Genomic DNA, 13,508 nt, shown 5'->3' on the forward strand with positions numbered 1-13,508 from the left:
TGTTGTGGCCTCTCCCGTTGCGGAGCACAGGCTCCGGACACGCAGGCTCAGCAGCCATGGCTCATGCGCCCAGCCGCTCCACGGCATGCGGAATCCTCCCGGACCGGGGCACGAACCCGTGTCCCCTGCATCGGCAGGCAGACTCTCAACCACTGTGCCACCAGGGAAGCCCTCAAGTTTCTTTTCTACCTGCCAGAATTTCAAGCTTTACATAAGCTTATGAGATACGAATATTCACTTACAATGCTGTACACTGAAGCTACCCAAGTAACTGTGATGGAGAAGTGAGAAAGTCTCTATCATATTAGGCCACTGTCAGCCTGATTAACAGCTTAGCAATTCCGATCTTATCTGTCAAGAAGCACAAATACATAGTAAGGTTTGTTAGCCTTTTCTGCTGACCAAGTGAAGTGCCCATGTGCAGAAAGGACACTTTGTATACTAATTTCTATGAATATATGCAACACTTTGGGTTGACCTTTGGATTGCACAGAAATGGCATGGCTGTCACCAGCAAGGGGAAAATCCAAAACCCGCCATGCCATTTGGCATGTCCAGAAAGCTAGCATAAATCATTTATAATGTATGACCCTAGAGAATCAAGCATCATTTTGTGGGATCCAAGGCTTTTGCTGGTTGGTTCTAAACTACCTAAAAGGTTTAGAATTACTAAGTAAACGGGAGGAACACTGCATGAGAACCTAAATATCAATATATCCCTAAGCCAGAAGTTCTTCTATGACTAGGAAACAAAAAACCCATCCTAAATTCCCATGGGCCTCTGCTCTCAGCTATGAGCAGATATACCAGATTGTACTCCAAATATACTTGAGTGCACGTAAAGGGAAGAATTTGCAGGCAAAATGTGCTCCTGGATGTGCCCATTAGAAATCAAAGGACACTAATTTACAATACATGAGATGCTCCAGGACCAGTGCTCCTTCCAAAAGCACCTAATGTGATAACAAATTTATTTTGGAAATATTTGTCAAGAATTAACATCCCAGGGGCTTCCCTGGTGGCACAGTGTTTAAGAATCCGCCTGCCAATGCAGGGGACACAGGTTCGAGCCCTGGTCCAGGAAGATACCACATGCCGTGGAGCAGCTAAGCCTGTGCGCCACAACTACTGAGCCTGTGCTCTAGAGCCCACGAGCCACAACTACTGAAGCCTGCGTGCCTGCAGCCTGTGCTCCGCAACAAGAGAAGCCACTGCAATGAGAAGCCCTCGGCAGCTAGAGAAAGCCCGTGCACAGACACAGAAGACCCAACGCAGCCAATAAATCAATCAATCAATCAAATAAATGTATTTTAAAAAAAAAAGAATTAACATCCCATTTAGAAGGAAATCTCTTTGTCTCCTTTCAAATTCAAATTTCTAAAAGAATACTTTTAGCTGATCTTTTTCTATCTCACACCTTGTTTTCTTCAGTGTAGAAACAAACTCTTAACCCAGTAAGATATTTGCCAGAAACACTGGTTTTCTAGTGTTGCACCTCATCTACTAGTTAATAGAGCCTTCATCTACTAATTAATAGCTGGATTTAATTTCTTACGGATAAAGTTGTCTTTAGTGGGTGACAGGTCTTCACAAGGAAATAGAATTTTAGAGCTAGATATTAACAACTGTTTCCTTTGTTGCTTTTGTGAGCATGTTCAAACTTTTAATCTTACCTCAGCCATGATATTTTTGAGCTGCAGAATACAAAGAAATTTAGCTCACCAAATACTTGCATTGGCTTTCAAAATGTTTATGGCAGCCTCTGCAGCTCTGTGTTTCGCCAGCTTCTTACTTGTACCTTCACCTGAATTAAGGTTAAAAAAAACCTCTTTACATGCTGTGAAAATGTGAGGCTTACATAGATGTTTGCATAATACAAAACAAAGTCACTACACATTTTATATATATACACACTAGGTAATAAAAACACACTTGCATACAGTTATACACTGAAATAAAATACCATATGAAGTCAATACATTACAAAATCCCTGTGATTTAAAAAACTATGTATTTTTGTATACCTGTATAAAAATCGTTATACAGGTATACATTATACATGCTTATTACATAAAGTAATAAAGTAGACTATGTCATACCTTCTGAAGAAATGCAACTTATTCCATTATTCTTAGAAAGGAAATTCTTTATAGCAAGAAGTTTCCTTTAAAGGAGCCACTTACAGCAACACCGTTTGACAGCAAAATGTGCACACTTTCACTGTAACAACCCCTCCTATATTGAATTAAACCCCTCTGCTTGGCTAAGCAGTCATGACTGCCTGTTGGATACAGTGGGGGAAGGTCTGTATAGGGAAGAAGTTGAGAGATTACCTTTAGCGTCTTCCATATAATCTGTATCCCTTACATGGGTAGCTAAGCGGGCAGAAGGGACTAGGCCTGACTAATCACTGAGACTGATGCCTAATTTTAGTAAGCGACCACACAAGTAAATTGTAAATTCAATCTTTTTCCTTCTGACTTCAAACTAGGTGTTGAGAACCTTTCCAAAGTGGTATCAGAATGCTGATCTCCATTCCTCCTGTGTGGAGGAAAGAAAAGGAACATGGAATAAATTTCAAGCATGGCTCTCAAGTGTCGGAGACCACATAAACCACACTTATTTACCCACTAACATAGGTATTAAGGATATACCCTTGACCAATGTGGGAGTTAGGGGCACCGACCCTCTGCACTGTTGAAAATCTACCCATAATTTATAGTCAGCCCTCTGTATCTTTAGTTCCTCCATTTCTAGCTTCCTTGGTAACTGCGGAATCAATCAACCATGGATTGTATGGTACTGTAGTATTTACTACTGAAAAAGATTCTCTTATGAGTGGACTGCGTAATTCAAAACAATGTTGTTCAAGGGTCAACCGTAGTAGAGAGCTAAGCAGGGTCCCTGCCCTTAAAGAGCATACAGCCTAATGTGTGAGATTCTGTCTATAAAAAGACATCTGGGGGCTTCCCTGGTGACGCAGTGGTTGAGAGTCCGCCTGCCGATGCAGGGGACACGGGTTCATGCCCCGTTCCGGGAAGATCCCACATGCCGCGGAGCGGCTGGGCCCGTGAGCCATGGCCGCTGAGCCTGCGCGTCCGGAGCCTGTGCTCCGCAGCGGGAGAGGCCACAACAGCGAGAGGCTCGTGTACCAAAAGAAAAAAAAAAAAGACGTCTGAAATGTGGAGTATCACAGCAGGCCTAAGTGCAGGTTGTAGGGTTAGCCTACAAAAGGGATAGCTCCCCTACTCTTGGTAAGGATTCAGAAAGGTTTCATGAAGGAGGAGATACCTAAACAAGGACCTGAAAGATGAGTAAAAGTTAGTGAGGTGACGAGAGCTGGGGGATTAGGAAGAGCACTGTAGGTGGAGAAAGTACTTGCAGAGCCTCAGAGGTAACACACAGCATGGTGTTCTCAGGCCCCAGCTGTAGGGGACAGTAAGAGCTTGAGGAAAGGAACTTTGAGGTAAAAGGCTAGAGAGCTGAAGGGTAGGAGAGGTCAAAGAACGGCCTCCTAAATTTGTGCTTATCAAACTTTAGGAATTGCCTGGGAATTTGGTTAGAATGCATACCAACAGTAGGTGTTGGATGGCGCCTGATATTCTGCACTTCTTTCAAGTGCCCAGGTGATAGCAATGCTGCTGTCGACCACATTTTGAGAAGGGTGTCAATGATGTTAAGAAATTTATATTCATCCAGAGGGTGATGGGAAAACCACTGAATGGCTTTTAAAAAGAGGAAGTACATGCACAGATTTGAATGCCAGAAAAAACACTCTGGTTTTTGTGTGGAAAATGGACACCACAAGATAGAAGCTAAAAGAGCAGCTATGAGGCTGCAACTATAATCCATGTGGCTCGGATAGTAGCAACAGAAAGATGAGAGAAGCAGACAGATTCAAGAGATATTTAGGAAGTAGGATTTGGGGGCAGACTGGACAATAGGCAGAGGGAGAAGAAGGGGTCAAGAAGGTGAAACCCAAATTTCTACTGTAAGCAGAAGGGTGATGGTGGTGCCTTTACTGAGCTGGGGAATGCAGGGGAAATGGATTTGAGAGAGAAGATGGATTCAGTTTGGGACAGTGAGAGACTGAGGTGTCTTTGGGTCATCCAAGCAAAAATGCCTAGCAAGCACAGGCAGATACACTGTTCTGTAACTGCACCTGGGCTGAAGACAGAGGTTTCAGAATTATCAGCCTTTAGATAGTATTTGAAGCCACGGAGGTAGAGAAGCTTGCACAGGAAGACAGGACAGTGTGAGAAGAGTAGGGGGACTAAGCAGTTGCCACAGGTTGTTAATCTCTGATCTAAAACACACTGAAGGGAAAAAGGCTACTTTTGAGTTTTCACTGAATATTTTAAAATAGACCAGCTAAAGCAGTAGTGCAAATGCTGATTCCATGGTTCATATGAGGAACCTTCTAGCTACAATCTAGCTACAATCCACCTGCCCCACATAGACAAAAAAGCTTCAAAATTTTCTTAAAGTGGCTTCAATGAAAATAGCGGACTCCAGATTTTCAGGGACACAAACAAATGATGCCTTCAGATTACCAGATGGTGGAACTTCAGCCTTCTTGCTGAATTTTTTTCTTGGCATTCTTCCAAATTAAATTTAGTATTCAATATTTTTTGTGTTTGCAATTAAATAGATACATAAGGAATAAAATGTCTGCGTTTACAAATGGGTTACTTCAGTTATCATTTGCTCAAGTTCAATGACCATAATAAGGTGAATCTTAATTTTGAAACTTCATTGCTGTGTGACCTTGGGCATGTTTCTTATAATCTCTCTGGACCTATTTCCTCATGTATAAAAAAGGTGATAACATCTTATTAAAATACTGTACAGTGCCAGGAACTAGAAGCTGCTATGCAATATAGTGTAGTTGAGCTTTCCGCCTTCCTCATTTTGCTTGGATACAGAACCGAGTGTGGTACAATGGGCCCAAAGTGCCAAATGAGTCCATACATAGAGGGGAGCAGCTCAGAAAATTCTGGGGTCATGCCTCCTGGCATCTGCTATAACCTATGAAATTTGACAGCACCTACTGATTCATCTATAGCTGCTCCAAGAGCCTTTCCTGCTTCTCCCTAATTCTTGGAAGATCCCTAGGAGGATCCTAGGGTATGTTTCTGAGCTTCTCTTGGTATCTGGGGAACAGAAAATTAGGGAGAGAATCAGGAAGTTGGAAAGTCCCAGTGACCTGAGAAAGGTATCAGTTTTAAGAGCCTGCTCCTCACCGTTGTCTCTGGTAAAAAGGGTACTTTTCCGAACTAAGAAGCAATACCAAGTCTTGACCCGCCAACCCACATGGTCATCGGGGTTCGTTGTGCATACAGACCTGTGCAGGTTATGTCACCAACGGTTACTCTGAAGGTGAAAGTGGGCACGTGTATTTGCACATCGGATCTTTCACATTCATAAACTGGGATGTTCTTGGTCTTCATGCCGTATTCATGTAATACCTGAATTGGTGTTTTCCCTGGCTTAGCTGTGATCATCTTCCCCAAACTGCAAAAACCAGAAAAAGCTGTGCTTTCCATGTCAAAGCGGGGAGGGAAGCAGAAGCAAATAAAGACTAGTTTTAACAGCCACCAACGGTGACGCCGGAGGCACCGAAGCTCCCCGTCGGCCGGGGCTAGAGCTGGCGAGGCGCGACAGTCTCCCGGCCCCGCTGCGGCGGGCGGCGGGCGGCGGGCAGGGTGAAGGAGGTCTTTAGGGAGACAACTTGAATGCGGGTAGGAGGGATTCGCGGGGGAACCGGGAGGTGCGCACGGGTGCTGCAACCTCCCGGGACCAAGCCTATAAACCCCTTTCCCAGGCGGCGGCCGAGAACCACCCCCGGCCACCCCGAGGCTCCCGAAGCCGCAGGAGGGGCGGGGCCGGGCCGTAGACCCCGGCCCGCTCGCCGCCGAGAGGGCGGGGCCGAGCGCCCGCTCGCAGCCGCGAGGACACGAGCGCCGGGAAGGGGCTTTACCCAGAATGCCGCTGGACAGCCGGCTCCCCCGCCCCCTCCTCTATTGCCCACCACTCCCGGCCCTGGCCCGCTCGGTCCCTACCGCCCGGGCGCTGACCTGAAGGTCCCGCTGTCCTCGCGCTCCAGCGGCGGAGCCGCGGCGCGATGCCTGCTCTGAGACATGGCCAGAAGGGACGGCTTTGCGGCGGGAGGAAGAGCAGTGTGGAGCGTCTTCGCTCCGCGGGTCGGTCGGTCCCCGAGAGGAGCGACCTAGAGCCGACGCCGCCACCTCCACCCCTCCTCCGACTCCCCTTCTCCTCCCCTCTTGCGTCCCTCCAGGGGATGGGCGGGGGGTGGAGGCGGAGCCTCTGTGCGGTAGCGCCGGTCCGGGCTCCCGGTCACGCCTCCTGCTGTCCCGGCTCGTGTAGAGCTCCTCGGCGGCCCCGCCCCGCTCGCTGCCCCGGCTCGTGCGCCGCCTTCGGCCCAGCGGCTAGTGGAGACCGCAGTTGTGTGTCCTCAAAAGGAGGCTGCTCCCTGCCCAGAGAGAGGCTTGTCGTCGGGCGGGCAAGCTTTAGCGACTGTGACGCCTGAAGCTCAGCCATTTTTTTTTGTTTGTTTTTGGAGAGGGTTGCGGGGGACGGGGAAGAGGAGTGGTGCGTCACTTTAAGAAAATGATTTCAAAATTCCAAATGCAAAATTGCCGGAGAGCCTCCCTAGGCCTGGGCCTGAAGCCTGAGACTCGCGGGATACCCGCTCCTGAGGGCTGAGGTGGGCTCCTGTCCTGGAGTCCTGATTTTAGGTGCTCGCGGGAACGTCCAGACACCCACTCCTCTCACCCCCGGGTGGGCTCCATTGTCTTCTAGGCTTTCATCGCCTGATGAGTGCTGGGCTAGCGGATCCCAGCAAGGCACGTTAGGTGTAAACGAAGGCTTTTCTGTGGACCCGATTCTAATTAAATGCTGTTTCTGCACACCTGTGTTGGTTGTAATGGCGTTTACTTGGGATGCACCACCTTTGGTGGGGATCAGACAGCGACATTAGATGTCGTATCGCTTCTAGGGGTTTTGCTTGCCAGTTGCAGGAATGACTCCTTGTGCTTTCTCGTTTCTGGAAGATTGCCTTGCACAGTGCTATTCACACGAAGGGTCCTTATTAGGAACTTTTTGTTTGTTGCTCTCGAACCCTGGGTACTTGAAAGCAAATGAAAAAGCTGTCCGGAGTCTAATCAAAGTGATTTACATTATTTGAGGCTTGAATTAAGCCTGTTTTTTCTTCCTCCCTCTACCCCCTCTATAGATGTTTGTATATCGATTACTATCCATTGCTGTTTCAATGAATATCTTATTTTAAGTACCACATAGCCACTATTTCAAAATTATGTTAACATCCACATAGCTATGACAGTACACTATTTCAGCACTCAGATTTGTTTCTAAGATTTACTTTCAGTCATAAAATTTCTTAAAAACAAGTCTAAACTTTATACAGCTCTCTTTAAAGGTTGAGTAACTGGATAGTAATGATGAAACAAAAAGAAAATAAATGCAGCAGTACTCTATTTCAGAGAGACACTATGTGCCAGCTTCATAAGAAACTCCTAAGTCAGAGTTCATGCAGTTACACATATGTAATATGGCTTTCATTTAGTATTTTATAAAGTTCTGCATACAATTGTTTCCTTATATTCTGTGAATTTATTTTTATATTAATCACTTGATTTTGTAAACATACAAGGAAAATGAATGAAATGTTCAAAGAATGAACTGTGTACCATAACACAGAAATAGTGCTTTTCTGTCGCCAAAATTGGCACAATGGACTTGTGAAGGAATTCCCTTTGGACTAGGTCCACTGTGGATGGCGTCCAGGGCTAATGCTAGTGGCTAACGTATTGTTCCCTGTAGGGCTATATGCTTCCTTCAAACCTGGCAAACCACTATCAGCTGTGACTGTCATCAAGGACATTGATAATATTTAAAGATTAGTAGTTTTCTGTGTATATTTTAGTGTTATAGACTGCAATTCCAAATTAGACTTGCTTTTAGTATATCATTTTACACCGTTAATCTATAATTCATTACCTGAGCACACCAGGGGAGGTAGTGTTGTAAATTGTACACTGGTAAGCTACTGAGTGAAACCATGCTTTGTATTTTTAACGTGTATAATTATATTTAAAATCAAGCAAGACTTAGTTTTATGCCTGATTTTTTTTGAAAACATGGATTTGTTATCTGAGGGTTGCAGTTCATGACTTTTTAATACTGTATTAATATGTTTGCTGCGGCTACCAAGAGCTTTGTCAAACAAGTTGGAGATGGAGGGAGATTAGTTCCTGTTCCAAGCCTCAGTGAGGCTGACAAATACCAACCTCTAAGTCTGGTGGTAAAAAAGAAGAGATGTTTTCTGTTTCCTAGATATAAATTTACTTCAACACCCTTTACACTGAAAGATATTCTTCTAGGAGACAGAGAAATTTCAGCTGGTAAGTTTAAATGTCTGTTTGGGAGTGACTACTCATTTAGCTATGTTATTGGTAATCTAAACATAGGTTGTCTGTGCTACCTGTGTTCGTAATATTTATGTATTTTCATTGATAAAAGCAACTCTTATTACTGTGACAGTAATAATATTGTTAACAATGCCTAACGTTTGTATAGTGTCAAATCTCTTATTGGTTGAATAATTTCAAATGTATTTTATAAGATTATTTATTGTATAATTTAATTTCAGTTATTTTATAAATTGTTTTAACCAAATCAACTTAGAATATGACATAATAGTATATTTCTTCATCTATAAAATGGGGGTGTTATTCAGTCTTGCCTATCTCACATGGTTAAATGTGATGAAAGTAATTTGTATTTATTTTTTGATTCATTTACTACGGTTGGTAAGCTGAAATGTATTAACAGGCTAATATTAACATTTTAACAAATTTTTCTTATAAACACTTGTTTTTCTTTCAGCTAGCCAGTGGATCTTGATGCTTAAGTATGCTGTTGGCTGGAAGAGAATTTGAGTTCATTTAAAGTACTCTGGATATTTATTTTCTCTTGTTGTCAGATTAATTGAATTGCTCTTTTTAATCTTCGTTTAAGATGTTGCCATTCTCACCATTTGGGTAATCAAGTCTTAAATGGTAAATTAATGTGCTACTATACATATTTACATTAGATGAATTCAAGACATTTAAAATATTGATTTCCTTTTCTTAAAGGTGTTTCATCTTATCAGTTACTGAATTATGAAGATGAATCAGACGTTTCACTGTATGGAAGGCGAGGCAACCATATTGTGAACGACGTTGGGATTAACGTTACTGGATCAGATTCAGTTGCAGTAAAAGCTTCATTTGGTGTAGTAACCAAACATGAAGTGGAAGTATCAACATTACTCAAGGAAATTACTACGCGGTCAGTATAATACTTCCATGTTTTTATTAAATATTTTAATTATATAAACTTCATTACAAAGAGTGCTTAAAACGTTCAGGTTATATTTTACTAGAGTAATTTGTTTGATTTATTTGAAATACTGCAATTAGTAATATGTCCAAGCTTTGGATAAGTGTAGATATCTGGAATCATTTGGTTTAAAAAATATTTAATTGCTCTGCAAAATCACTTTGGCTCTGCCGCATTTGCTAAATTATAAGATTACAAGACTTCAAGAATCTGCTTGCATCAAATACACTAAGAGAGTCTCTTCCAACAGACTCCTATAGTATGCATGTTTTAACAAAGTAGGAAGGAGAGGCAGATTATTAAATTTCTTTTGAGCACACCTTCTGATTTGTATTAGGACTGCCTTGATTTACTTTTAATTAAGGTGGATCGTGAATAGTAACACATGATAATCAAAAAAATGTACTTGATTATACATAGTTAGATGTTACAGATTCTTGTGAATGTCTGTCTTCTTGATTTTAGAAAAATTAATTTTGACCACAGTTTGGTACGTCAGTCAAGGAGCAGCAGAAAGGCAGTATTGTGTGTGGTCATGGAAAGCATCCGAACCACACGACAGTGCTCACTGTCTGTGCACGCTGGAATTCGTGGGGAATCCATGAGGGTAAACCATTAGACTCATTAGACTTCTCTTACTAAAAAGCTGCAATGGGAATTTTTTAAGTATTCAGTTTCTAATGAGCCTTGTGCATTTTGTCAAATGTTGAGATTAAAAAGCTGCAACTGTATATAGGATTTTGCACACCAATGGTTTTGTTTTAGAATATGAAAAAAAATCCAAGAAAATTTGAATTATAAACATGTAAAATAATGTTGGAAAGCACTAATCCTTGTGAAATAATGTGCACAATGGAGTCCCTCATATTACTATTATGCTGTTTTAAGAATACAGATTGAGTGGTTATGTTAAGTTCTTTGATTTTATTTTTAAGTGATATGGTTTTTACTTGAATTTTTAAAAGTTGAGTTTATATTTTTATATTAAATTAATTTTTCTAAAATAATATTGTTAATGGCCAAACATGCTTCATTCAATGTTAAGTTCTTTTAAAAATGTTGAAAGAGGGGCTTCCCTGGTGGTGCAGTGGTTGAGAGTCCACCTGCCAATGCAGGGGACACGGGTTCGTGCCCCAGTCTGGGAAGATCCCACATGCCGTGGAGCGGCTGGGCCCGTGAGCCATGGCCACTGAGCCTGCACGTCCAGAGCCTGTGCTCTGCAATGGGAGAGGCCACAAAAGTGAGAGGCCTGCGTACCGCAAAAAATAAAAAATAAAAAATAAAAAATGTTGAAAGCTATTTGTGTTTAATTTTTAGCTCAATTATGGTATTATTTGTCCTTGTCATTCACCTAATAATGACGCATAATAATGACTTGATTTGTTTTATTAAAATTAATTATTAGAAAGATAGGGTACAATGATAATTGTTTCAAATCTTTGCAAATGAAGGTTCTGTTCAGTGGCTACATTTAGGTGCCCACCAAATTGTTTAACATTGGATCATTTTGGGGGCATGAACTGAGCGAAACATTTACTTAATTGTTGGTAATTGCTTTGGAACAGTGGACAGAATAGGCTAAAAACAACTGTAGCACTTAAAGGCAGTTGGTTTGCAGTTGAAAGAAAAAGGTTTCTATGTCAGAGAGCATTACCCATGTGGTAGCACTAATCATTGGCTCTGATACAAAGTAAATGAGAAAATAGTGAGAGGTATTTCCTAATATAGATCACAAGTCTCCAATGGATCATTAATTTGGACCTCTGCTAGAAACAGTTGAATTCAAGTAGGAGCATTCTTTGCTTGTAGGGGTGGGGATGTTTGTTTTTGGTAGGATTGTAGGGAATGTTTTGTTTCTCCAAAAATATATCCTTATGTGTTGTGCTCCTTAACCATGTTATTTAATTTATTTAATATAGTTTCATTTTATGGATGAACAGAATCCCAGGGGAAGGGACAAAGCTATTGTTTTTCCAGCACACACAACCATAGCTTTCAGTGTTTTCGAGCTCTTCATTTACTTGGATGGTGCCTTTGGTGAGTGATTTGCATGAAACACCGAAATGATTATATTTTTAAAGAAGGATTTAATGAGAATGTCTGTCTCTTTCTGAGTGTCTAATAATAGAAGAGTGCTGCTCTCAAGTACTGTCAATATTATGTTTGGGTGAAGTAACTGGGAAAGACCCTCCAGTCCTTACTTACTCATTACCTCATCCCTGTTTCTTGGGGAAGGCTGTAGTCTTCCCACCACCCACTTAGAATTATAGCTAAGAGTGAGAACACAATCCACTGACAGTATTTCGTTGACTTATATGGGAAAATAAAAAATTATCGTCTAATAGGTAGCTTTTGATGATGGCAAATAGACTAGGTAGACAGTAAGATGTCGAAGGTGTCAAGGCATCCAAACTAGGGTACCCAAAGACAACCTTTCTTCCGGTTTTCCTTTCATAGACCCAGCTCCCCCAACTCCAGACTCTCCCTAAAACCTTAAAGTTACAAATAATTCCCTAAAATTGTCACCTTATATAATACTGCAGTGCAGCTCAGTTTAAATTTCTACATTTCACAGGTTTTAAGATTATTAGACCAGCCAGCTCAAGTCTAGGTGTAGCCCAAAGGAATAGGCAAGGGAGCCCCTTAGCCATGGTGATTTATGAACATTTTTAGACCTGTTTTTGTTTCTGCAGTTCTGTCGGAGGAGGGAATAGGGAGTCCAGAAACAAATCATACTAATTAAATTCTATCTGGGACACTAAAGGGTGTAGGTTTTTTGTAAAAAAAAGATGTATTTATTTATTTTTTTGGCTGCATCGGGTCTTGGTTGCAGCATGTGGGATCTTCGTTGAGGCATGTGGGATCTTTGTTGGGGCACACGAGATCTTTCGTTGTGGCACGCGGGCTCTTCGTGTCAGCACGCGGGCTTCTCTCTAGTTGTGGCCTGCGGGTTTTCTCTTCTCTAGTTGTGGCATGCAGGCTCCAGGGCACGTGGGCTCTGTAGTTGTGGCGCTCGGGTTCCAGAGTGCATGGGCAACTAGAGTTTGCCGCACGCAGGCTCTCTAGTTGAGGTGTGCAAGCTCAGTAGTTGTGGCTCGTGGGCTTAGTTGCTCCGCAGCATGTGGGATCTTAGTTCCTTGACCAGGGATCAAACCTGTGTCCCCTGTGTTGCAAGGCGGATTCTTTACCACTGGACCACCAGGGAAGTCCAAGGGTGTAGGTTTTTACAATAATATTGATCACTAGAAGTGTAAACTGATAGAACTGATATGTCCATCAAAATTTTAAATTACATATATTTTAGCCTTATTTACACTTTTAGGAATTTATCCTATAGATATACATATATGAAATGATGTGGGTATAAGGATAGTCAGTTCATAATAGCAAAAGATTGGAAATAACCTTAAGGTATATTATTAGAAGCTAGTTGAATAATGGTGCATCCACACAATAGAATACTGTGAAGCCATTAGGAATTATGTAGCACTGAAGATCCTGACATGGAATAATCTCTATGATATTTTAAAGAAATGTGTATCTATTTGAGCCTAAACAATTATATATATATACATACTTACATACATATATACATATTCTTTATGCATGTAAAATATATGGAGTATTTCTGGAAGTACACACAACAGTAGTTACCCTGGGGTATATAACTGAGGCTGGGGTCAACGTAGAGACTTGTCACCGTATCCTCTTTTTGTACTCTTTGAATTTTGTACCATGTAAATGTTACCTTTTCTAAAAATATGTAAAATTTAACTTAAAAAAATAAAATGAATGGCACATACCAGAATTCAACCACAATTAAAACTCCCAATGAAATATGAGTTGTTCGGGCTTCCCTGATGGCGCAGTGGTTGAGAGTCTGCCTGCCAATGCAGGGGACACGGGTTCGTGCCCCGGTCCCGGAAGATCCCACATGCCGCAGAGCAGCTGGGCCCAGGAGCCATGGCTGCTGAGCCTGTGCATCCGGAGCACCCCACAACGGGAGAGGCCACAACAGTGAGAGGCCCGCGTACCACAAAAAAAAAAAAAAAAAAAAAAAAAAAAAAAAAAAAAAAAAAAAA

General features: G+C 42.0%; 2 protein-coding genes across 2 annotated transcripts in view; one reads left to right on the forward strand and one right to left on the reverse strand.

Moving 5' to 3' along the window:
* The window catches only part of PRKRA (protein activator of interferon induced protein kinase EIF2AK2), a 20,482-nt gene extending 14,138 nt beyond the window's left edge, over positions 1–6,344 (reverse strand). The window contains exons 1-3 of the mRNA XM_007450723.1: positions 6,078–6,344; positions 5,345–5,514; positions 1,723–1,804 (exon numbers count right to left, since the gene is read on the reverse strand). Of these exons, the coding sequence (XP_007450785.1) occupies positions 1,723–1,804; positions 5,345–5,514; positions 6,078–6,142 (317 nt within the window). The 5' untranslated portion in view covers positions 6,143–6,344. The remainder of the gene's footprint in view (positions 1–1,722; positions 1,805–5,344; positions 5,515–6,077) is intronic.
* Positions 6,345–6,598: 254 nt separating this feature from the next.
* Positions 6,599–13,508, forward strand: part of PJVK (pejvakin) — a 7,748-nt gene continuing 838 nt past the window's right edge. The window contains exons 1-5 of the mRNA XM_007450724.1: positions 6,599–6,847; positions 8,207–8,444; positions 9,180–9,375; positions 9,892–10,033; positions 11,346–11,463. Coding sequence (XP_007450786.1) covers positions 8,234–8,444; positions 9,180–9,375; positions 9,892–10,033; positions 11,346–11,463 — 667 coding nt within the window. The 5' untranslated portion in view covers positions 6,599–6,847; positions 8,207–8,233. The remainder of the gene's footprint in view (positions 6,848–8,206; positions 8,445–9,179; positions 9,376–9,891; positions 10,034–11,345; positions 11,464–13,508) is intronic.

This window comes from Lipotes vexillifer, unplaced genomic scaffold (assembly GCF_000442215.2).
Source record: "Lipotes vexillifer unplaced genomic scaffold, Lipotes_vexillifer_v1.1 scaffold29, whole genome shotgun sequence".
In the NCBI taxonomy this organism is placed as follows: Eukaryota; Metazoa; Chordata; class Mammalia; order Artiodactyla; family Lipotidae; genus Lipotes; species Lipotes vexillifer.